The sequence below is a fragment of the Anomaloglossus baeobatrachus genome, chromosome 8 (genome assembly GCF_048569485.1).
Source record: "Anomaloglossus baeobatrachus isolate aAnoBae1 chromosome 8, aAnoBae1.hap1, whole genome shotgun sequence".
Taxonomy (NCBI): Eukaryota; Metazoa; Chordata; class Amphibia; order Anura; family Aromobatidae; genus Anomaloglossus; species Anomaloglossus baeobatrachus.
Window position 1 is genome coordinate 5,379,703 of NC_134360.1, and position 24,931 is coordinate 5,404,633.

Here is a 24,931-nt window from a genome sequence, read left to right on the forward strand (position 1 = left end):
GTGCGGTAATCTTTCAGACCCTGCGGAATTTTGTTAAGAAAATTACGTTTTCCAGTGCGCACAGGGCCTTAGAGGGGCCGTCCTCTGCGATAGCACCGGGTATCATTACAGCGCTATATTACAGAGCGCTCCTTACACATATGAAGCGTTAAAAATGGGATTTACACAAAATCATTAAACACAAAGATACAACGCGAGCAAACATCAAAGTCCTTATCCCACTTCTTGCAGAAATCCCCGTCTGCACTCACAGTCCAATTTCCTCCACATGTTCACAAAGCTGCAACCAGCGGAGAAGCCCGAGCGGCCGGTGGGGAATCTGGCAGGAGCCGAGACCGGAGATAAAAGACACATCTGGCTACAAAAGGAAACATGTGCAGGGAGAAGTCTTCCTAGGAGCCGCTCTTCTTCAGGCCGTAAGAATCATTCCCGGGCACGTCTGCGGAGCTGCAATCACCCTACATCGTATGATACAACTTTCCTCCTGCACAGAACGACCGCCCAAACATTACGCAACAAGGAACGGTGTTTCTGCCCCTTATTGAAAGCAGCAGTGACATGATCCATGAGCAATTCACAGCTGCCGGGGGTCTCCAGGGCCAGATGGGCTCTGCCAATGATGTGCGGCACAGACAGGGGGTACGCTTCCTGTAATCGGGGCTCATATCAGCGCCCAGTTACAGTGTAAAATTGAACATGAAGAAATGTTCTTGATTCCCCATCAGGGTGGCGGGTGGCGCATGATCCCGTGACCTATGGATCCTACATGACCACACGATCCGCTACTCATCACTCAGTGGGGATCGGCTGCTTCTGTCTGCCAGTGGACACAGCACAGCTTCTATCCTGCACAGAGTTCCTCTTCATGCACTTTCTTGTTTTCTACAGCAGATACTTTATCTCTAGTGGAAATAGCAATTCTAAGAGTAAATATTGACCCTTTAAGAGCATTTCCAGATGCCTGAGGTCCTGCACACATCTCAGACGCCTGGAGATCAAGCAATGGTTCGGCTGAAGTTGTGGCCGGAAGCTGTTGTCCCCGAGTTCCCCACACACGGGTCACTGTCTCAGCTGAGAGCTTCTATGTTATCTATAGGAAAGCCTCTGCCAGACACATCTAAAAGGGATCATACAGGATCCTTACCTCTCCCGACTATCACCGTCCGGGCCCCATAGACAACAGACCATGGCCAGCTCTGCTCTCCAGTGACATTGACAGTCACCAATTTATCAGTAAACACCGGCCCTTTAAAGAGGCCTACACCGCACAAAAATCAGGTCCTCCAATGGCTAAGTGGATGTAATAATTAACCCTTTACAAACATGGCATATGCTGGCTCCCTGACTGCGGGCTCAGAGATCAGATTACCGTATAAGATAATAAATAAAACCCCAAAACAATGGCATAATTGCACTTTTTTTCCCTCTATTTTGCCACACTTTAATTTTTTTTTTTTTAACACATTCGAGTACGTTACATGATAAAATGAATGGTTTCATTCAAAAGTACGAGTACGAGTCCTCCAGCAAAATACAAGCCCGTGTACAGCGATGTGGATGGAAGAATAAGAAAAACTATGGCTCCTGGAAGAAGGGGAAGAAAAAACAAAAATGCAAAAAAAACACCCCAAAAAAACTGAAAACCACCCGCTCCGGAAGAGGTTAAAAAGTGATGGACTTTACAACATCAGAAAAAAATGTCTATTAATAATACAATAACTATATATCTTACAATTATTATATAATATAATATATAGATATAATATTATATAATAATGTAATTGTAACTTACAAGGACATTCATTTGTATTTGATACCCTCTGTGTGTGGGGTCACGATGGCGGCCATTACCTTCACGGAGCAGGCCGTGCATTTGTCGAATGCCAGGCTGACCGGCAACACATTGTCAAAGCGAGATAAGAAGCCTCGAATCTGGGGGAGAAGAAACAGAACAATGAATAATGGGGGGATTCTGCCTGTACAGCCACACATATACATGACAGCACAGCGCCGCCTTGTGCACAGCACACAGAATGCACGCTGCAGAAAACCCAAACAGGTTTAATAACTATACCCAGGTCTCCAGTTGCTTTTACAGGTTTTTGCTCCCCCATCTGAGAGCAGCATAATGTAGAGACAGAGACCCTGACTCCAGCGATGTGTCACTTAGTTTACTGTGTGCAGCAGTTGAGATCATTTTTCTCTGCTGTAGATGCAGCAGTGCTCTGAATGCTGAGCTGTGTATACCCCTGTACACACCACTGACTGGCAGATTTCCGTGTTTAACCCCACCCACACCACTGATGGCAGCTTTAGGTTTAACTTGTATATTGACTAAAATCTGCTAATCAGTGGGGGACTGGGTGGTTGGACCAGGAGGCACAAGACATAGTCCTGTAGTGATAATCTCCTGCTGATAAAACACTGATTTTATTGGAACAACAAAACAAATCAGGATTTCTGTCTCTACTTCATGCTGCTCTCAGATTACATAAAACCCTGCTACGTCCAGTTTCACATATCTGGCTTTTCGCCGGTTTGACGGATGCGGCGCACGCCAGTACAGTGTATACAATACACTGGCAGCGCAACAAGTGCCGGTCACATGATGTCATGTGACCGGAAAATGTGACCTGGAAGTTGAGGCGCTGCCGCTGTACTGTATCATACTGTACTGGCGTGCACCGCATCCGTCAAACCAGCGAGAAGCCGGATATGTGAAACCGGCCTGAAAGATACGTTGTATTTTGTAAGAAAAGCTACAGAGCCTTCCAAAGTAATTATTGTTTAGAAACCTCCTTGGTCTTCCTGGTGGTGTGTGGAGACCTCCTTGGTCTTCCTGGTGGTGTGTGGAGACCTCCTTGGTCTTCATGGTGGTGTGTGGAGACCTCCTTGGTCTTCATGGTGGTGTGTGGAGACCTCCTTGGTCTTCATGGTGGTGTGTGGAGACCTCCTTGGTCTTCATGGTGGTGTTTGGAGACCTCCTTGGTCTTCATGGTGGTGTTTGGAGACCTCCTTGGTCTTCATGGTGGTGTTTGGAGACCTCCTTGGTCTTCATGGTGGTGTTTGGAGACCTCCTTGGTCTTCATGGTGGTGTTTGGAGACCTCCTTGGTCTTCATGGTGGTGTTTGGAGACCTCCTTGGTCTTCATGGTGGTGTTTGGAGACCTCCTTGGTCTTCATGGTGGTGTTTGGAGACCTCCTTGGTCTTCATGGTGGTGTTTGGAGACCTCCTTGGTCTTCATGGTGGTGTTTGGAGACCTCCTTGGTCTTCATGGTGGTGTTTGGAGACCTCCTTGGTCTTCATGGTGGTGTTTGGAGACCTCCTTGGTCTTCATGGTGGTGTGTGGAGACCTCCTTGGTCTTCATGGTGGTGTGTGGAGACCTCCTTGGTCTTCATGGTGGTGTGTGGAGACCTCCTTGGTCTTCATGGTGGTGTTTGGAGACCTCCTTGGTCTTCATGGTGGTGTGTGGAGACCTCCTTGGTCTTCATGGTGGTGTGTGGAGACCTCCTTGGTCTTCCTGGTGGTGTGTGGAGACCTCCTTGGTCTTCCTGGTGGTGTGTGGAGACCTCCTTGGTCTTCATGGTGGTGTGTGGAGACCTCCTTGGTCTTCATGGTGGTGTGTGGAGACCTCCTTGGTCTTCATGGTGGTGTGTGGAGACCTCCTTGGTCTTCATGGTGGTGTTTGGAGACCTCCTTGGTCTTCATGGTGGTGTTTGGAGACCTCCTTGGTCTTCATGGTGGTGTTTGGAGACCTCCTTGGTCTTCATGGTGGTGTTTGGAGACCTCCTTGGTCTTCATGGTGGTGTTTGGAGACCTCCTTGGTCTTCATGGTGGTGTTTGGAGACCTCCTTGGTCTTCATGGTGGTTACAAAAATATATAAACACAAGTTGTAATATAATAAAATGGGGGAAAAAAAATCCATGGGGGTGAATACTTTTGCAAGGTGCTGTAAATCAGTGCGATTCTCCACATATTGTAAGATTGATGACGTCAATGAGAGTTCGATTACCTGATGGGGTACCAGACCCAAGGAAGTCGGGGGCTCATTCATCCGGTCATCACTGCTGCTCGCCACAGCGTAACCTCTGCGGAGAGACCACATCCGAAGTTTGAACAGTGCAATGACGAGATACATTTTATCCTGCTACATACTGCAATGTGCGAGTCCATAACTTATCCTTGTAGTGGTTACACCTCAGCTTCCCCGATACACAGCGTCAACTGCAGGTTCACACAGTTACAGGGAACCCGTGATGAGAAGATAGCCGCAAAGTTATAAAAGGTGCAGACGTCGCTCCTCCTGCAATCGCCGCTGCTCTGCGGATTCCGCAGCAGGTTTCCTTTTTCTTCTGTGCCCTTTTCTTCCAAAGTTATGCCCCCGGGAAATAAAGACCCAAATGTCCCATTAAACAAACTGGGCGTGTACCACAGAACTCTGTGGGCGGTGCCATGATTTGATTGGCTGGTGTCAAGGGAAGAAAAAGGAAACGCCCAGAGAGAAGTTGTATCGTACACGCCCAGTTAGACCGAGCATGCCCAGTGAACCGCAGGGGACATTTGCATCTTTATTACCGGGGGACATAACTTTACAACGGAGGAGCAGAGAAGATAAAGAAAGACCGCTCCAGAGTCACAGGAACAGCAGCAACTGGAGGGACGCAGCTTAGATGAAGAAATAAAGTGAAATGTTCCCTTTAAGAGATACAATTCACTAGAAGGAGCTTCACAGCTTCCAGAGTTATTTCATTACCAGGTTCAGGCTATAACCTGTGCATTAAATCAGACAAGTGTCTGTACAGAATGTGGTCATTTAGTTTTATTACTGTACGAGGGATTTGGCGCTTCAAATCATAAAAGTGGAGCTGCAACTGCTATAAAGATATACGAGGAAATCAATCCAGACACAATTCTGGACTTATAACATCAAACAATCCCTTAATACCGTGTCTATACAAGCCGATATATAAATCTCAAACAATCACCATGAACAAATGCAAGGCAAATAACGGTTCATGGAAATCAAGACCACCAAAGAAACATTGTTCAAAAATAGCATATTTTATTGAAAAATATATTAAAAACTATTTTTTTAAAAAACTCTGCACACTACCCCCCGAGAAGTCAACGCGTAACGAAACGTACGTTGGGCTGATGACAGACGAGCCTTCATGGAACCTGACATAGGTATACTTAAATCCTCTGTTACACACTACAACTCATATACACAATTTCAATTCGCAACCTTTTTGTGGCATCCCGAACAGCAGCTTGATTGCCATCATTTATCTGTTATTGTGATATCATTTACTGCAGGCTGTATTTATAATCATTTATTCTCCTTTTGTAAGTTGTCTTAATGCAAATTAAAAAAAAACAAAAAACTTTTTCAAAGTACTTTTTCACCTATTGATTTATATGGAAAAACTGGAGAAAGAAAGAACAAAAACCAAAAATATATGTAATAGTGAAAATATAAATATTTTATTTTTAAGTGAAGAAATGATTATACAGTATACTGCCCCTGGAAAAAGCGCTCCCATAGCGAAACGACCGTTGGGGAGGTCCCCTCTCCTGCCCTTGGCGACCCTTCATCTTCTAACAGGTAATCATTGAGGTTTTATACCTCTCCCTCACACAATTTTTACTACTCTGCTCTATAGCGCTGAAAATACTGCAGGGAGAACATCCCATCTGGATGCACGGCTCACACGGTTTCATTTCAACACACACCGGTGACCCCAGCATATGGACTGATCATCCAGCCTCCACATGGTGAAATATTTATCTTACTGTGGCTGATCGAAAACACCAGTCCATTTGCCTCGGTATTATAGCTGCCTCCAGATTTAGCATGTGCATGTTCCCCTGCATATCTCAGATAGATAATCCCTGGGGTGTTTGTTCCTGAACATAATAGTCTATTCTTTCTGTACTGACAGAATTTTGTACAATGGGAACATCCCATCGGTTACCTTAGCACATAGACCGACCCTTTAGCCTTTACATGGAGAAACACTCCTTTATATTGTCCTATGGCTGTTTCAAAGTGTCGGTCTATGTGCCCCATCACTGTAGCCGCTATTAGATTTTGAATGTGCATTCCCCCCGCACACTCCACCTCCTTCCACTGGATTTGTCCCCATCCTTTTACCCTATCACGCTGGGTTGCTTCGCGCAGGAGAGGGGTCCTTTTATTGCTATTGTATATTTGTGCAGTTGATCTTTTGACATCCCACTAATGTTTGTCTCTGACCTATATGGTCCTTGTATAATCATTTCTTCACTTAAAAATAAAATATTTATATTTTCACTATTACATATATTTTTGGTTTTTGTTCTTCCTTTCTCCAGTTTTTCCATGTCATTCTAAGAATATACCCACCGAGGGCTTGCTACCCGCAACCCCCCGGCGTCATCTCTACTTTCGATGGCCAGTTTCTTTCAGTGTCTATTGATTTATATGTATTTCACCATTGGGGCGTATTTACTTGTATAAATTTGAGCTTGCATACGTCAACATAGACGGGGGGATATTTATTTCGATCGTTTTTTTAAGGAATTGTCATATTTCTTGTCAGTGGTCCGTTATTTATTGCTTTATCCGCTATCCTCTTCGGAGTCACCCTGTCTATTTAGCATTTTTGTTCCCATATATTGGCCATGATTGTCTTTTTACAAAAAAATAGTTTTTAATATATTTTTCAATAAAATATGCTATTTTTTAAGCTATTTTTCCTTGGTGGTGTTGGTTTCCATGAACATTTATTTGCCTTTATTTGTTCATGGTGATTTTTTTAGATTTATAGAATTCTGGACTTAGACGATTCAGAAACAAGACGGACGGTTGAGAATGACGGGGACCAATAACAAGTAAGGACTGGGCCGACTGGTCTGATTTAAAGGGCCCCCTCAGCAGACCCCCGCACGCCGGCTCCTCATCAACATGTGTATGACTATGATATGAGGACGCCTTTCAGAGAGGAATACAGTTTAACGGGTGAACAGCGACCAGTCCATGGATTTAGGTAAAAGACCACAAATACTTTTACAACATTTTTAGCATTCCAGTGCATAAATGTATAAAAAAGGCAACTTGCAAATTGATTGACAATGATGTTTTTGTGCTTGGTCTACAGACCCCATGCAGACCGGTGTGTTTCCATGGTAACAGACTACAAATAAACCTTGCGTAGACTGAACCTGCTCTCCGTCTAGCAGAAATAAGATTTGGGGTACTCACCATAAACTATCTTTCTTCGAGCCTTCATTGGGGGGCACAGGATACCATGGGTGTACGGTGCTGCCACTGGGAGGCTGACACTAGGCAAGAAATAAGTTAGCTCCTCCTCAGTAGGATGCAACCACCGAGCGGAGCCAAGACAATCAGTGAGAAAGTAGGAGAAGCCACCCAAAACTAATAGACTGGCCAAAGACAGGCATTTAAAAGAGGTCGGGTGCTGTGTCCCCAATGAAGGCTCCGAGAGAAATTTTAAGGCGAGTACCCAAAATCTCCTTTTCTCTATCGCTTCATTGGGGGACACTGGAAACCATTGAATGTCCCAAAGCAGTCCCCAAGGGTGGGAAGAGCAAGGACTAGGAGAATGGAAGAGCAGAGGCGAGATTCTGAGGTCTGAGAACAGCCACTGTAAACTGCAAAACCTTTCTGCCCAGGCCCGAAAGAATTTGGGACAGGTAAGTTCAGATGACTGGGACGCACCTTGGAGAGCTGCCAAATAGAGTCTTGACGAAAAAAGGACCAGGGAGCCCCAGTCAGAGGAGAACAGAGCCGGAACCTCACAGTGGGCTTACCGACCCTTATCCAGTATACGTCTAATATGGCCGAGCCAGACCAGAAGACCAACATGACGACTCTCCAGAATACGAACAAGGAATACGAGCGTCTGAGGGATTCTGTCCCAACAGATAAGGGCGCTGAGATGTACGCTGACCAGGTGAGTTACATCTCAGACTGACCAGAAGGACGAGAAGGAGACCGGAGAAGGGAAATGACTAATCTCCCAAGGAGAAGAGTGTACAGAAGAAGAAACCCAACGCAGGACCACGCTTTCCAGGAGAAGGTCAGGAAGGGCAGAAAAACAGGACTGCTAGTTCTGGAGACTCGCCCAGGGAGCAGAGCGTCACCAGAAAGAACTTCTGGAAATAGTAAAAGGAGACTAGAATGGATTTACAGGAGAAAACTGTAGGGCACACACCAGAGGAGGTCCCAGAGATCCACAGGAGGCTACTAGAGATTTACCAAGCATGCGCCCCTCACAGGAAATCTCACACGGAGAATGCAAAAGAACTTAGTTCATTTTAAACAGAAAGACAAAGATTCTACCTCAGAGAGAACCGAAGAACAACCGAACTCAAGGTCTGACAGCAAGAAGGCCGGGTGGGAGCAAGTGAGGAGGAAAAAGAAGCGGGATTCTCAGCGAAATACAAAGACCTGACTGGAAATAAGCTTTTATCTCTGCGGCCCACGAGCAGAGTCGGGTACCAGAGAGTTACATTGAGGTGGAGAAACAAAAGGGAGGAACCTGGGAAACCGATATGGAGGTTACCACGAAGTGTCTGTGAGAAGGTAGACTGCCTCGGTAAGATCATAGACTACCTCTGTAGGCCCGAACCCTATGGTCATTCCAGAATGAGCCATCTGAAGAGACAACCACTCTCCTAGGAAAGGCTTTCACAGGATAGGAAGTCAGCGGTCTGTCGCTTACTCCTGGGATGTGAACTGCTGGAAACACTGGAACCCCTTAAATCAGTCAATGACCAGACACCTTCGCCGAGATGGATGAGGGTAGGGTTCCACGTTAGTGAACAATGACAGACGAGTCTGCTTCGATCGGCATGAGGTACATGGTAGAAGGTGAGTGACTCGCTCGATAGCGGACAGAGCACTAGTACCGCTGCTGTGATCGGCCATGAGGTACATGGTAGAAGGTGAATGACTCGCTCGATAGCGGACAGAGCACTAGTACCGCTGCTGTGATCGGTTAGGAGGTACATGGTAGAAGGTGAGTGACTTGCTGGATAGCGGATGGAGCACTAGTACCGCTGCTGCGATCGGCCATGAGGTACATGGTAGAAGGTGAGTGACTCGCTGGATAGTGGACAGAGAACTAGTACCGCTGCTGTGATCGGTTAGGAGGTACATGGTAGGTGGGTCTGACTCGCTGGATAGCGGATGGAGCACTAGTACCGCTGCGGTGATCGGTTAGGAGGTACATGGTAGGCGGGTCTTGTGACGACATGGACTCTCATGGGTTAAAGTTTCTTAAAATCCAGCCAGACAGCATGATAGATTGTCTATAGATGGGGGAGAAGTCCCTCATTGTTTTTACAAGACTCTTGTTGACTCAATGTAATTGTGTTGGCCACTGAAAGCCAGACGTATTGTTCTCCAGACATTTCCAGTAATCATTGTATTGTAGTTGTGTGTTGATAATGTAATTACCTTAGTAGCCATTGTCTAGTCGGTGACTCCCAGTTTACATGTACACCCTCAGGTCTTTCTATGCACATCATTTAAATGAACATTATCCATGCATCTTGAAATTCCTCCAATGGGAGAAGCAATCTTGTCTAACCAATCGATGAGGACGCAGTGTATCCAAGTGGAAGGTTGTGGCTATAAAAAGGACTTCTTTAAGCCACCAGGGGTTGTTGATGGATGCTGATGGATCCAGTCTAAGCTCTTCGGAGCTGACTAGAGGATCAGGATATCTTATGGCTTCAATCTAGGGACTCCGGATCCGGTTGGAGACCATATCCACAGCCTAGGGATTTCGACTCCGGCTGCCAGGATTTTAACATCAAACCAGGACGACCTAAGGAGGACACTCAGGTTGGGACAGTTCAGTCACCTGTTACAGACTTTGCAGACCTCAGACAGCTTGGAACCTGTGAGGCATGGACATTCTAAATCCCTGGTGAGCCAGCGGAAGGGTGAGACTCTGTTGCCTGTTACATTTGTGTGTTTTGCTGATTATGTGTTATGTGCCGTTAATTGTTTGGGGATCCAATAAAGTCTAATTATTGTGGTTCCCTCACCCTGTGTTGTCTGAGTAGTGTTACGCCCACGGTTAAGGAGGCCGGCGTTCAGTTGGGATGAGCCCTGAGCCACGCTGTCTTTCTAAAGGCGGCGGGTTTTAGTGGACGAGAGCGCCCACTGAGCCCCGTGTCTCCACAGGTCTGACTCGCTGGATAGCGGATGGAGCACTAGTACCGCTGTTGTGATCGGTTAGGAGGTACATGGTAGAAGATGAGTGACTCGCTGGATAGCGGATAGAGCACTAGTACTGCTGCTGAGATCAGCCATGAAGTATGTGGTAGAAGAGGGGTCTGACTCGCTGGGCTGCTGCGGAGCATTTAAACCGGGGACAGAATACCAGGTGCTGGTGGGTATAAGTAAACACTCCATAGCTGTGGTCAAGGTCTGGACACTGTGGTCGGACCTGAGAGATCTAAACACAGTATCGACCCCTAAAGGAAGGTACTTTAGTGAGGAGCCGTGGGAGCTCCGTATGGGAAGGCCCTTGAGATATCCTATGCACAGAATAAAAGGGTCCGGTCCGGTCGTCTCCTGTGCATGTAGGTACAAGACGAGTAACAATTGGAAAAGGCAGGTGTGCAGGAGAGCCCACGCGTCTCATCAGCTGGGTTAAGGTCCAGTCACACTAAGCAACTTACCAGCGATCCCAACAACGATAGGGATCGCTGGTAAGTTGCTAGGAGGTTGCTGGTGAGATGTCACACTGCGACGCTCCAGCGATCCCACCAGCAACCTGACCTGGCAGGGATCGCTGGAGCGTCGCTACACGAGTTGCTGGTGAGCTCACCAGCAACCAGTGACCAGCCCCCAGCGCCGCGTGGAAGATGCTGCGCTTGGTAACTAAGGTAAATATCGGGTAACCAACCCGATATTTACCTTGGTTACCAGTGCACGCAGCTACACGTGCAGAGAGCAGGGAGCAGCGCACACCGCTTAGCGCTGGCTCCCTGCTCTCCTAGTTACAGAACACATCGGGTTAATTACCCGATGTGTGCTGCAGCTAAATGTGCACAGAGCAGGGAGCAGCGCACACTGCTTAGCGCTGGCTCCTTGCGCTCCTAGTTACAGCACACATCGGGTTAATTAACCCGATGTGTCCTGCAGCTACATGTGCACAGAGCAGGGAGCAGCGCACAATGCTTAGTGCTGGCTCCCTGCTCTCCTTGCTACAGTACACATGGGGTTAATTAACCCGATGTGTGCTGCAGCTACATGTGCACAGAGCAGGAGCCGGCACTGACAGTGAGAGCGGCGGAGGCTGGTAACAAAGGTAAATATCGGGTAACCAAGGACAGGGCTTCTTGGTTACCCGATGTTTACTGTGGTTACCAGCCTCCGCAGAAGCCGGCTCCTGCTGCCTGCACATTCAGTTGTTGCTGTCTCGCTGTCACACACAGCGATCTGTGCTTCACAGCGGGACAGCAACAACTAAGAAATGGCCCAGGACATTCAGCAACAACCAGCGACCTCACAGCAGGGGCCAGGTTGTTGCTGGATGTCACACACAGCAACATCGCTAGCAACGTCACAAAAGTTGTTCGTTAGCAGCGATGTTGCTAGCGATGTTGCTTAGTGTGACGGGGCCTTTAGCTGGGTTGGTGGGGATGTGTCCCGGCCGCAGGAACATGCCTCAAGCCAAGCCGATGAATAAATTTACAAAGCCAGCGGCCACAGGGAACCAGGGGTCCCCCTTATTTTCCTCGGACCTAGGGAGAAGGATACCTGTGTGCCCCGGGATGCATCTTGGACAATGTGAAAGACCATTAACAGGTGGTTGTGTTAAGTGGTTGGAAGGTATCTGTTCAGCCTTCCCTCCCTGCACGTCAGGCTCTGGGGGCTTGTGGGTAGGGGAATGGTGACCAGGATGATCTGCCGGGGAGCCCCCAATCACTCGTGTGAGGGGGGGGGAATCGGGTACTGCCGGACAGACCAGAGAGGGTACAATAGTGACGCAGCCCCACACTGAGCGCTCAGTCTCTGGGGGGATGACCCTGACACCTCCACAGCTCCCAATCACAAGCTGAATCTGAAAAAGGGAGAATCACTAATAAAGAACAAACCTGTGGTAAAGATGGGGCTGAGCGCCTCCTACAGACACCAGGCTGACCGTCCCGGCTCCGCTGGGTGGGTGCACCTTGCAGAGGAGGAGGTCACTTTCTGCCCAGTGTCAGCAGCGTGCACCGTGGTCTCCTGTGTCCCCAATAAAGTCAAGGAGAAAAAGTATGCAACAAAGTTTCTCTGGATGTCGTCTGTTTACATGGGAGTGGAAGACCGAAACAACGAGAAGTTTGTACTGAATATTTACAGCAAAATGTCCTGCTCTTAGATGTAGTGACATAAAGTGGACAGAGACTTTAATTTACCACAACATAAAGGGGCGCTCCCCCCATCATTGCTATTTACGACATTTCCACCTTCAGGATCCTCACTAATCAGGAGCATTCAGCTCTTTCCATGACTCCGGTAAACCTGAATTCAGAATGGCCCCCAAGCCAGAGGCACCAAGACCGTTCAGGCATCAGCGCCGTGTGCGGAGATCGTGCAATCATCAGCGCCGTGTGCAGAGATCGTGCAATCATCAGCGCCGTGTGCGGAGATCGTGCAATCATCAGCGCCGTGTGCGGAGATCGTGCAATCATCAGCGCCGTGTGCCGAGATCGTGCAATCATCAGCGCCGTGTGCCGAGATCGTGCAATCATCAGCGCCGTGTGCGGAGATCGTGCAATCATCAGCGCCGTGTGCGGAGATCGTGCAATCATCAGCGCCGTGTGCGGAGATCGTGCAATCATCAGCGCCGTGTGCGGAGATCGTGCAATCATCAGCGCCGTGTGCGGAGATCGTGCAATCATCAGCGCCGTGTGCGGAGATCGTGCAATCATCAGCGCCGTGTGCGGAGATCGTGCAATCATCAGCGCCGTGTGCGGAGATCGTGCAATCATCAGCGCCGTGTGCGGAGATCGTGCAATCATCAGCGCCGTGTGCGGAGATCGTGCAATCATCAGCGCCGTGTGCGGAGATCGTGCAATCATCAGCGCCGTGTGCGGAGATCGTGCAATCATCAGCGCCGTGTGCGGAGATCGTGCAATCATCAGCGCCGTGTGCGGAGATCGTGCAATCATCAGCGCCGTGTGCGGAGATCGTGCAATCATCAGCGCCGTGTGCGGAGATCGTGCAATCATCAGCGCCGTGTGCGGAGATCGTGCAATCATCAGCGCCGTGTGCGGAGATCGTGCAATCATCAGCGCCGTGTGCGGAGATCGTGCAATAATCAGCGCCGTGTGCGGAGATCGTGCAATCATCAGCGCCATGTGCGGAGGTCGTGCAATCATCAGCATCGTGTGTGCAGGTTGTGTCACAGATGCCCAACATAGGAATCGTAGTTGAGACATTATCTTACCCTTCCGGATGCTGTAAAACAGACACCATCAGTTCCACTGCCAAAGCTCCTGCGATCATGGACAGCCCCGGCCGGCTCACAGTGCACTGCTGGTCCAGAGTGCGGTCTCTCGTGGACTATAAGACACAAAGAAGTTCCTCCATTTACAAAATAGCTAATCACCAGGAAAGAAAGAAACGCACTCAGCACTGCCGCGCATTACAAAGGACACTGGCTCAACTATCCACGGATCCAGGACCCCTAAGAACAACCTCCTAGAGCCGTGGATGCCGTCAGGTAGGGGGCAGTTCTCAGACGCAGATGCCAAGAACCGCCTCCTACCTGATGGCATCTGCGGCTCCAGGAGCCCTGAAAGCTTGGGGAAGGCTTTATGCCAGCTTATATAGACAGTATGGGATTTTATCAGGGTTAATACTGTCCTTACTGTTGAGAGAGACAGATACTTCTCCATCATACAAGACCATCAGGGGTATTGATTCTATATTAATTCTGCAATCTGACAACGACCCCAACATCCAACTGATGTCAAGAAGAAATATCTACAGCAGGAAAAAAAGCAGGGAGTCCTGGAGGTGATGATCCGTCCCCCGCAGAGCCCTGATCTCACATCATCCCATCTGTCTGAGATCAGGAGTCCTGGAGGTGATGATCCGGCCCCCGCAGAGCCCTGACCTCACATCATCCCATCTGTCTGGGATCAGGAGTCCTGGAGGAGATTATCCGTCCCCCGCAGAGCCCTGATCTCACATCATCCCATCTGTCTGAGATCAGGAGTCCTGGAGGTGATGATCCGTCCCCCGCAGAGCCCTGACCTCACATCATCCCATCTGTCTGGGATCAGGAGTCCTGGAGGAGATGATCCGTCCCCCGCAGAGCCCTGACCTCACATCATCCCGTCTGTCTGAGATCAGGAGTCCTGGAGGTGATGATCCGGCCCCCGCAGAGCCCTGATCTCCCATCATCCCATCTGTCTGGGATCAGGAGTCCTGGGGGAGATCATCCGTCCCCCGCAGTGCCCTGATCTCACATCATCCCATCTGTCTGGGATCAGGTGTCCTGGAGGTGATTATCCGGCCCCCGCAGAGCCCTGATCTCCCATCATCCCATCTGTCTGGGATCAGGAGTCCTGGAGGTGATGATCCGACCCCCGCAGAGCCCTGATCACACATCATCCTATCTGTCTGGGATCAGGAGTCCTGGGGGAGATCATCCGTCCCCCGCAGAGCCCTGATCTCACATCATCCCATCTGTCTGGGATCAGGTGTCCTGGGGGAGATCATCCGTCCCCCGCAGAGCCCTGATCTCACATCATCCTATCTGTCTGGGATCAGGTGTCCTGGAGGTGATGATCCGGCCACCGCAGAGCCCTGATCTCCCATCATCTCATTGTCTGGGATCAGGTGTCCTGGAGGTGATGATCCGGCCCCCGCAGAGCCCTGATCTTACATCAGCCCATCTGTCTGGGCTCGAGTCTTGTAGGTGATGATCCGGCCCCCGCAGAGCCCTGATCTCACATCATCCCATCTGTCTAGGATCAGGAGTACTGGAGGTGATCATCCGTCCCCCGCAGAGCCTTGATCTCGCATCATCCCATCTGTCTGGGATCAGGAGTCCTGGAGGTGATGATCTGTCCCCCGCAGAGCCTTGATCTCGCATCATCCCATCTGTCTGGGATCAGGAGTCCTGGAGGTGATGATCCGTACCCCGCAGAGCCCTAACCTCACATCTCATCTGTCTGGGCTCAGGAGTCTTGTAGGTGATGATCCGGCCCCCGCAGAGCCCTGATCTCACATCATCCCATCTGTCTAGGATCAAGAGACAGGAGGATCTGCACTGCTTCATACTCAGAAGATCAGGGATCAGGTCTCCAAGATGTTTGCATCAACCTCCTGCAAGTTCCTTCAAATACTGTGTGGAAGTACAAGTGTAACGAGAATTGGTGATTTGTTGCTGTTTTGAAGGCAAAGTATGGTCACCAAATACTGATTGAGATTTCTCCTCTCTTCACTCACTTTGTATTTTACTTGATAAAAATATAACCATATGCACAGGACTTCTCCAGCTCTTATGTCATTTAGGTGATATAAATTCTATACACTCCTTAACATTGTAACCCCAAGGAAGAAAAGTTGTGGAACTTTGTAAATTGCAGGATCCAGTTACTGAAATGCAAATGAAAAAGCAGGAACATTTTTAGAACATCTCAGATTTACTCAGCATTGAGTCTGAGCAACACGTGCAGAAGTCCTGGCACCTTCGGCCTCGGCTGCGATCACCGAGGTTATTAATGGTCGTCTGAGGAAGGTTCTGCCTCTGAATGCACAAATCATCAAGATCCTCTGCTGGCAGCTCCTTTCACAATGTGCGGGTCCATGATGTCCCAGATGTGAGGCAGCACGTATATGTCTGGAGACGCTGCAGGCATGGTGGCACATTTAGGCCACGCACATTGAGCACACGCAGACTGGTATGGTTGTGTTGCATAATGGCTCATGGTTACACGAACAAATCAATGTAATGGTAAGCTGCCAGAGTACCTGGAATGACGACTGGTGAAGTCCGACTACCGCTCATTATACCCCCATAATTCCAGGACCACCACCAGTCTGATGTCCCTGATGAAGGCCTCCTCATGGCGCTGCCCGTCAGGGCTGAAGACCAATCTCCGGCTATCACTGCGTCCAAGACAAAAGCCAGACTCGTGGTTGAAGAGGACGGACCTCCATTCCAGCCTCCAATCTCACCCTGTTCTTCATCATTGTACTCATCAGGTGCGGTGGATCAAGGTCAGTACAGGGGTCTTCTTGAGGGATCGTCACATCCGTCCTATTCCCGATGTGAAGTGGCCTAATGTATGGTGGTCTGACTCGTCTAGCCTTCAGTCCACGTGTATGACCACCTCAGCGTTATATTGATTTGGTCATGGGACCAGTGGTGCGGCCATTGCTCCAAAGTGTCATGGCAGCAGTTTTGCGACACGACAATGCCAGGCCACATGTTGTGATTGGACTGGGTGGCCGACACGTGCTACCATGGCCTGTAGTGTCTCCCATCGAGCACATTGGGGACGTCATTGCTCGCTGGTTTCCAGCAGTGGATGATTTGTGCATTCAGCGGCAGAACCGTCCTCAGACGACCATTAATAACCTCAGTGATCGCAGCCGAGGCCGGAAGAGCCGGGATAATCAGTAATGAATGGAGACGTCTCGAGAATGTGGTTTCCATTTTTACATCTTTGGCGTCCACAATCCATCCTGTGATTTCCATCGTTCCACCACCTTTCCTCCGCGCGGTCACTATTTGCATGTGGAGGACGGCACTTCTGGAAGGATCACACAGAAGCGCCAGAATTTAAGCATTTCTTAATTATTTGCTTCCACCTAAAAACAAACCGAGCAATGGCGATCTCAGCGGAGACAATTACCTACAAACAAGGACAACAGCGCGGATCTCATACTCACGTCCCCGGGCGCCACCACGTCATTACAGAAGTAGCAGCCCAGCTTGTATCCAGGGATGTTGGAGAACAGCGATGAGCCCAGGAGATCAGACGAGCCGGGAACATTGGCGGCTGGATCACCGGCCTCCTCCGGCCTCCCTTTCTTCAGCCCGTGTCTCATCACCACAAAGGTGTCGAAGCCCAGAGCGGCGTTAATGACCAACTGTGGAAGGAGAGAAATAACAAGTCTGGAAATGTCAGCAAGTCACCATGCACCGACTACCACCACCGAGACCAGGACGCAACGATTCAGAGACCAGCGGCTCGGAGATCATCTACTGGCACCAGCACATTACAGGAACCTTCCAGATTGTAAACAGCACAGTGATCAGCGGCAAAAGAAGGGAATTTTGTTTACTTACCGTAAATTCCTTTTCTTCTAGCTCCTATTGGGAGACCCAGACAATCGGGTGTATAGCTTCTGCCTCCGGAGGCCACACAAAGTATTACACTTTAAAAAGTGTAACCCCTCCCCTCTGCCTATACACCCTCCCGTGCATCACGGGCTCCTCAGTTTTGGTGCAAAAGCAGGAAGGAGGATACTTATAAATTGGTCTAAGGTAAATTCAATCCGAAGGATGTTCGGAGAACTGAACACCATGAAACAATTGAACATGAACAACATGTGTACACAAAAGAACAACAGCCCGAAGGGAACAGGGGCGGGCGCTGGGTCTCCCAATAGGAGCTAGAAGAAAAGGAATTTACGGTAAGTAAACAAAATTCCCTTCTTCTTTGTCGCTCCATTGGGAGACCCAGACAATTGGGACGTCCAAAAGCAGTCCCTGGGTGGGTGAAAGAATACCTCGATAAAAAGAGCCAAAAAACCGCCCCCTCTTACAGGTGGGCAACCGCCGCCTGAAGGACTCGCCTACCTAGACTGGCATCTGCCGAAGCATAGGCATGCACCTGATAGTGTTTCGTGAAAGTGTGCAGACTCGACCAGGTAGCCGCCTGACACACCTGCTGAGCCGTAGCCTGGTGCCGCAATGCCCAGGATGCACCCACGGCTCTGGTAGAATGGGCCTTCAGCCTTGAAGGAATCGGAAGCCCAGAAGAACGGTAGGCTTCAAGAATCGGTTCCTTGATCCACCGAGCCAAGGTTGACTTGGAAGCCTGCGACCCCTTACGCTGGCCAGCGACAAGGACAAAGAGCGCATCCGAACGGCGCAGGGGCGCCGTGCGAGAAATGTAGAGCCGGAGTGCTCTTACGAGATCTAACAAGTGCAAATCCTTTTCACATTGGTGAACTGGATGAGGGCAAAAGGAAGGTAAGGAGATATCCTGATTGAGATGAAAAGGGGATACCACCTTAGGGAGAAATTCCGGGACTGGACGCAGAACCACCTTATCCTGGTGAAACACCAGGAAGGGGGCTTTGCATGACAGCGCTGCTAGCTCAGACACTCTCCGAAGTGATGTGACTGCCACTAGGAAGGTCACCTTCTGCGAAAGGCGTGATAGTGAGACATCCCACATCGGCTCGAAAGGTGGTTTCTGAAGAGCCGTTAGCACCCTGTTAAGATCCCAGGGTTCCAGCGGACGCTTGTAAGGTGGGACTATGTGGCAAACTCCCTGCAGGAACGTGCGGACCTGCGGAAGCCTGGCTAGACGCTTTTGAAAAAACACGGAAAGCGCAGATACTTGTCCCTTGAGAGAGCCGAGAGACAAACCCTTATCCATTCCGGATTGAAGGAAAGAAAGAAAAGTGGGTAAGGCAAACGGCCAGGGGGTAAAACCCTGATCAGCGCACCAGGATAAGAAGATCCTCCAAGCCCTGTGATAGATCTTGGCGGACGTTGGTTTCCTGGCTTGTCTCATAGTGGCAATGACATCTTGAGATAACCCTGAGGACGCTAGGAGCCAGGACTCAATGGCCACAGAGTCAGGTTGAGGGCCGCAGAATTCAGATGGAAAAATGGCCCTTGAGACAGCAAGTCTGGTCGGTCTGGGAGTGCCCACGGTTGACCCACCGTGAGGTGCCACAGATCCGGGTACCACGACCTCCTCGGCCAGTCTGGAGCGACGAGGATGGCGTGGCGGCAGTCGGACCTGATCTTGCGCAACACTCTGGGCAGCAGTGCCAGAGGAGGAAATACATAAGGCAGTCGAAACTGCGACCAATCCTGAACTAATGCGTCCGCCGCCAGAGCTCTGTGATCTTGAGACCGTGCCATGAATGCCGGGACTTTGTTGTTGTGCCGAGACGCCATGAGGTCGACGTCCGGCGTTCCCCAGCGGCAACAGATCTCTTGAAACACGTCCGGGTGAAGAGACCATTCCCCTGCGTCCATGCCCTGGCGACTGAGAAAGTCTGCTTCCCAGTTTTCTACGCCCGGGATGTGAACTGCAGAGATGGTGGAGGCTGTGGCTTCCGCCCACAGCAGAATCCGCCGAACTTCTTGGAAGGCCTGACGACTGCGTGTGCCGCCCTGGTGGTTGATGTACGCGACCGCCGTGGCGTTGTCCGACTGTATGCGGATCTGTCTGCCCTCCAGCCACCGATGGAACGCCTTTAGGGCTAGATACACTGCCCTTATCTCCAGAACATTGATCTGAAGGGAGGACTCTGTCGGAGTCCAGGTTCCCTGAGCCCTGTGGTGGAGGAAGACCGCCCCCCACCCTGACAGACTCGCGTCCGTCGTGACCACAGCCCAGGATGGGGGCAGGAATGATTTTCCCTTCGACAAGGAAGTGGGAAGAAGCCACCACTGAAGAGAGGTTTTGGCTGCCAGTGAAAGAGAGACGTTCCTGTCTAGGGACGTCGACCTCCTGTCCCATTTGCGGAGAATGTCCCATTGAAGTGGACGCAGATGAAACTGCGCAAAGGGAACTGCCTCCATTGCTGCCACCATCTTCCCTAGGAAGTGCATGAGGCGCCTCAAGGGGTGTGACTGGGTCCTAAGGAGAGAGTGCACCCCTGTCTGCAGCGAACGCTGTTTGTCCAGCGGAAGCTTCACTATCGCTGAGAGAGTATGAAACTCCATCCCGAGGTAAGTCAGTGATTGGGTCGGTGTCAATTTTGACTTTGGGAAATTGATGATCCACCCGAACCTCTGGAGAGTCTCCAGAGCAATGGTCAGGCTGTGCTGACATGCCACCCGGGAGGGTGCCTTGACTAGGAGATCGTCTAAGTAAGGGATCACCGAGTGGCCCTGAGAGTGTAGGACCGCCACCACGGATGCCATGATCTTGGTGAAGACCCGTGGGGCTGTCGCCAGGCCGAAAGGCAGTGCCACAAACTGAAGGTGTTCGTCCCCGATGGCGAAACGCAGGAAGCGTTGATGCTCTGGTGCAATCGGCACATGGAGATAAGCATCCCTGATGTCGATTGAGGCTAGGAAGTCTCCTTGGGACATCGAGGCGATGACAGAACGGAGAGATTCCATCCGGAACAGTCTGGTTCTCACGTGTCTGTTGAGCAGTTTGAGGTCCAGAACGGGGCGGAATGATCCGTCCTTTTTTGGCACCACGAACAAGTTGGAGTAAAAACCGCGACCACGTTCTTGAATGGGAACGGGAATCACAACTCCTTCTGCCTTCAGAGTGTTCACCGCCTGAAAAAGTGCATCGGCTCGCTCGGGGGGCGGAGATGTTCTGAAGAAACGAGTCGGAGGACGAGAGCTGAGCTCTATCCTGTAACCGTGCGACAGAATGTCTCTCACCCATCGGTCTTGGACATGTGGCCACCAGGCGTCGCAAAAGCGGGAGAGCCTGCCACCGACCGAGGATGCGGTTTGGGGAGGCCGAAAGTCATGAGGAGGCCGCCTTGGAGGCGGTTCCTCCGGCGGTCTTTGGAGGACGTGACTTAGACCGCCATGCAGAAGAGTTCCTCTGGCTCTTCTGTGGCCTGTTGGACGTGGAGGATTGGGACCTGGCTGAGGGCCGAAAGGACCGAAACCTCGATTGAATTTTTCGTTGCTGAGGTTTGTTTGGTTTGGACTGGGGTAAGGACGAGTCCTTTCCCTTGGATTGTTTAATAATTTCATCCAATTGCTCGACAAACAAACGGTCGCCAGAAAATGGCAAACCGGTTAAGAACTTCTTGGAAGCAGAGTCTGCCTTCCATTCGCGTAGCCACATGGCCCTGCGGACTGCCACCGAATTGGCGGACGCTACCGCTGTACGGCTCGCTGAGTCCAGGACGGCGTTCATGGCGTAGGACGAAAAGGCCGATGCCTGAGAAGTCAAAGACACAACTTACGGAGCAGAGGTACGTGTGACTGCATTAATCTCAGACAGACAAGCTGAGATAGCTTGGAGTGCCCACACGGCTGCAAAAGCCGGGGCAAAAGACGCGCCCGTGGCTTCATAGATGGATTTCACCAGGAGCACTATCTGCCTGTCAGTGGCATCCTTGAGCGATGAACCATCTGCCACTGATACTACGGATCTAGCCGCCAGTCTAGAGACTGGAGGATCCACCTTGGGACACTGAGCCCAACCCTTAACTACGTCAGGGGGGAAGGGGTAACGTGTGTCATTAAGGCGCTTAGTAAAGCGCTTGTCCGGAAATGCTCTGTGCTTCTGGACAGCATCTCTGAAGTTAGAGTGATCGAAAAACGCACTCCGTGTACGTTTGGGAAACCTAAACTGGTGCTTCTCCTGCTGTGAAGCCGACTCCTCTATAGGTGGAGTTGGGGGAGAAAGATCTAGCACCTGGTTGATGGACGCTATAAGGTCATTTACTATGGCGTCCCCTTCAGGTGTATCAAGATTGAGAGCAACGTCAGGATCAGAGCCCTGAGCTGCGACCTCCGCCTCATCCTCCAGAGAGTCCTCATGCTACGACCCCGAACAGCGTGATGAAGCCGGGGAAGGTTCCCAGCGAGCCCGCTTAGCCGGTCTGGGACTGCGGTCCGTGTCGGAGTCCTCCCCGTGGGACCTAGGTGTCACCCCAGGAGCACTCTGCTGCACCGACCGAGAGGGGCCTGGGGGCGATGAACTCACAGTGCCCGGGGCCTGTGTGACCGATCTGGACTGCAAGGCTTCTAGTATCTTAGCAGACCATCTGTCCATAGACTGAGCCTTGGATTGTGAAAGCGACTCAGACAGTTTGTCAGCCAAAACTGCAAACTCTGTCCCTGTCACCTGGACAGTGGAAGCCGGCGGTTCTACCTGAGCAGAGGGTCCCACCAGTGCCCGAGGCTCCGGCTGAGTGAGTGCCACAGGGGCCGAGCATTGCACACAGTGAGGGTAGGTGGAACCTGCAGGTAACATAGCCGCACAAGAGGTACAGGTTGCAAAGAAGGGAATTTTGTTTACTTACCGTAAATTCCTTTTCTTCTAGCTCCAATTGGGAGACCCAGACAATTGGGTGTATAGCTATGCCTCCGGAGGCCACACAAAGTATTACACTAAAAGTGTAAAGCCCCTCCCCTTCAGCCTATACACCCCCCGTACTGCTACGGGCTCATCAGTTTTGGTGCAAAAGCCAGAAGGAGGAAAAAATTATAAACTGGTTTAAAGTAAATTCAATCCGAAGGAATATCGGAGAACTGAAACCATTTAACATGAACAACATGTGTATACAAAAACAGGGGCGGGTGCTGGGTCTCCCAATTGGAGCTAGAAGAAAAGGAATTTACGGTAAGTAAACAAAATTCCCTTCTTCTTTGTCGCTCCTAATTGGGAGACCCAGACAATTGGGACGTCCAAAAGCAGTCCCTGGGTGGGTAAATAATACCTCATAATAGAGCCGTAACGGCTCCGTCCTACAGGTGGGCAACTGCCGCCTGAAGGACTCGCCTACCTAGGCTGGCATCTGCCGAAGCATAGGTATGCACCTGATAGTGTTTCGTGAAAGTGTGCAGGCTCGACCAGGTAGCTGCCTGACACACCTGCTGAGCCGTAGCCTGGTGTCGCAAGACCCAGGACGCTCCCACGGCCCTGGTAGAATGGGCCTTCAGTCCTGAGGGAACCGGAAGCCCCGAGGAATGGTAAGCTTCGAGAATTGGTTCCTTGATCCACCGAGCCAGGGTTGATTTGGAAGCTTGTGTCCCTTTACGCTGGCCAGCGACAAGGACAAAGAGTGCATCGGAGCGGCGCAGGGGCGCCGTACGAGAAATGTAGAGTCTGAGTGCTCTCACCAGATCTAACAAGTGCAGATCCTTTTCACATTGGTGAACTGGATGAGGACAAAACGAGGGTAAGGAGATGTCCTGATTGAGATGAAAAGGGGATACCACCTTAGGGAGCAAATCTTGGCAGACGTTGGTTTCCTAGCCTGTCTCATAGTGGCAATGACCTCTTGAGATAATCCTGAAGACGCTAGGATCCAGGACTCAATGGCCACACAGTCAGGTTGAGGGCCGCAGAATTCAGATGGAAAAACGGCCCTTGAGATAGCAAATCTGGTCGGTCTGGCAGTGCCCACGGTTGGCCGACCGTGAGATGCCACAGATCCGGGTACCACGACCTCCTCGGCCAGTCTGGAGCGACGAGGATGGCGCGGCGGCAGTCGGCCCTTATCTTGCGTAACATTCTGGGCAACAGAGCCAGAGGAGGAAACACATAAGGAAGCTGAAACTGCGACCAATCCTGAACTAAGGCGTCTGCCGCCAGAGCTCTGTGATCTTGAGATCGAGCCATGAATGTTGGGACCTTGTTGTTGTGCCGTGACGCCATTAGGTCGACGTCCGGCATCCCCCAGCGGCAACAGATCTCCTGAAACACGTCCGGGTGAAGGGACCATTCCCCTGCGTCCATGCCGTGGCGACTGAGAAAGTCTGCTTCCCAGTTTTCTACGCCCGGGATGTGAACTGCGGATATGGTGGATGCTGTGGCTTCCACCCACAGCAGAATCCTCCGGACTTCCTGGAAGGCTTGCCGACTGCGTGTCCCACCTTGGTGGTTGATGTAAGCCACCGCTGTGGAGTTGTCCGACTGAATTCGGATCTGCTTGCCTTCCAGCCACTGCTGGAACGCTTTTAGGGCAAGATACACTGCCCTGATCTCCAGAACATTGATCTGAAGTGAGGACTCTTGCTGAGTCCACGTACCCTGAGCCCTGTGGTGGAGAAAAACTGCTCCCCACCCTGACAGGCTCGCGTCCGTCGTGACCACCGCCCAGGATGGGGGTAGGAAGGATTTTCCTTTCGATAATGAGGTGGGAAGAAGCCACCACCGAAGGGAAGCTTTGGTTGCTTGAGAGAGGGAGACGTTCCTGTCTAGGGACGTCGGCCTCCTGTCCCACTTGCGTAGGATGTCCCATTGAAGAGGACGCAGGTGAAACTGCGCGAAAGGGACTGCTTCCATTGCTGCCAACATCTTCCCCAGGAAGTGCATGAGGCGCCTCAAGGGGTGTGACCGACCTTGAAGGAGAGATTGTACCCCTGTCTGTAGTGAACGCTGTTTGTCCAGCGGAAGCTTCACTATCGCTGGAAGAGTATGAAACTCCATGCCAAGATATGTCAGTGATTGGACCGGTGTCAGATTTGACTTTGGAAAATTGATGATCCACCCGAAACTCTGGAGAATCTCCAGAGTAACGTTGAGGCTGTGTTGGCATGCCTCTTGAGAGGGTGCCTTGACCAGCAGATCGTCTAAGTAAGGTATCACTGAGTGACCCTGAGAGTGGAGGACCGCAACTACTGTAGCCATGACCTTGGTGAAAACCCTTGGGGCTGTAGCCAGGCCGAACGGCAGTGCCGCGAACTGAAGGTGTTCGTCTCCTATGGCGAAGCGCAAGAAGCGCTGATGCTCTGGAGCAATTGGTACGTGGAGATAAGCATCCTGATATCGATCGATGCTAGGAAATCTCCTTGGGACATTGAGGCGATGACGGAGCGGAGGGATTCCATCCGGAACCGCCTGGTCCTTACGTGTTTGTTGAGCAGTTTTAGGTCCAAAACAGGACGGAAGGACCCGTCCTTCTTTGGAACCACAAACAGGTTGGAGTAGAAACCGTGACCCTGTTGCTGAAGAGGAACCGGGACCACCACTCCTTCTGCCTTCAGAGTGCCCACCGCCTG

General features: G+C 50.7%; 1 protein-coding gene across 1 annotated transcript in view; it reads right to left on the reverse strand.

Annotated features, from left to right (window-relative positions):
* The window catches only part of ATG7 (autophagy related 7), a 228,439-nt gene that overhangs the window by 129,586 nt on the left and 73,922 nt on the right, over positions 1 to 24,931 (reverse strand). The window contains exons 14-17 of the mRNA XM_075321265.1: positions 16,921 to 17,121; positions 13,460 to 13,575; positions 4,015 to 4,090; positions 1,852 to 1,932 (exon numbers count right to left, since the gene is read on the reverse strand). Of these exons, the coding sequence (XP_075177380.1) occupies positions 1,852 to 1,932; positions 4,015 to 4,090; positions 13,460 to 13,575; positions 16,921 to 17,121 (474 nt within the window). The remainder of the gene's footprint in view (positions 1 to 1,851; positions 1,933 to 4,014; positions 4,091 to 13,459; positions 13,576 to 16,920; positions 17,122 to 24,931) is intronic.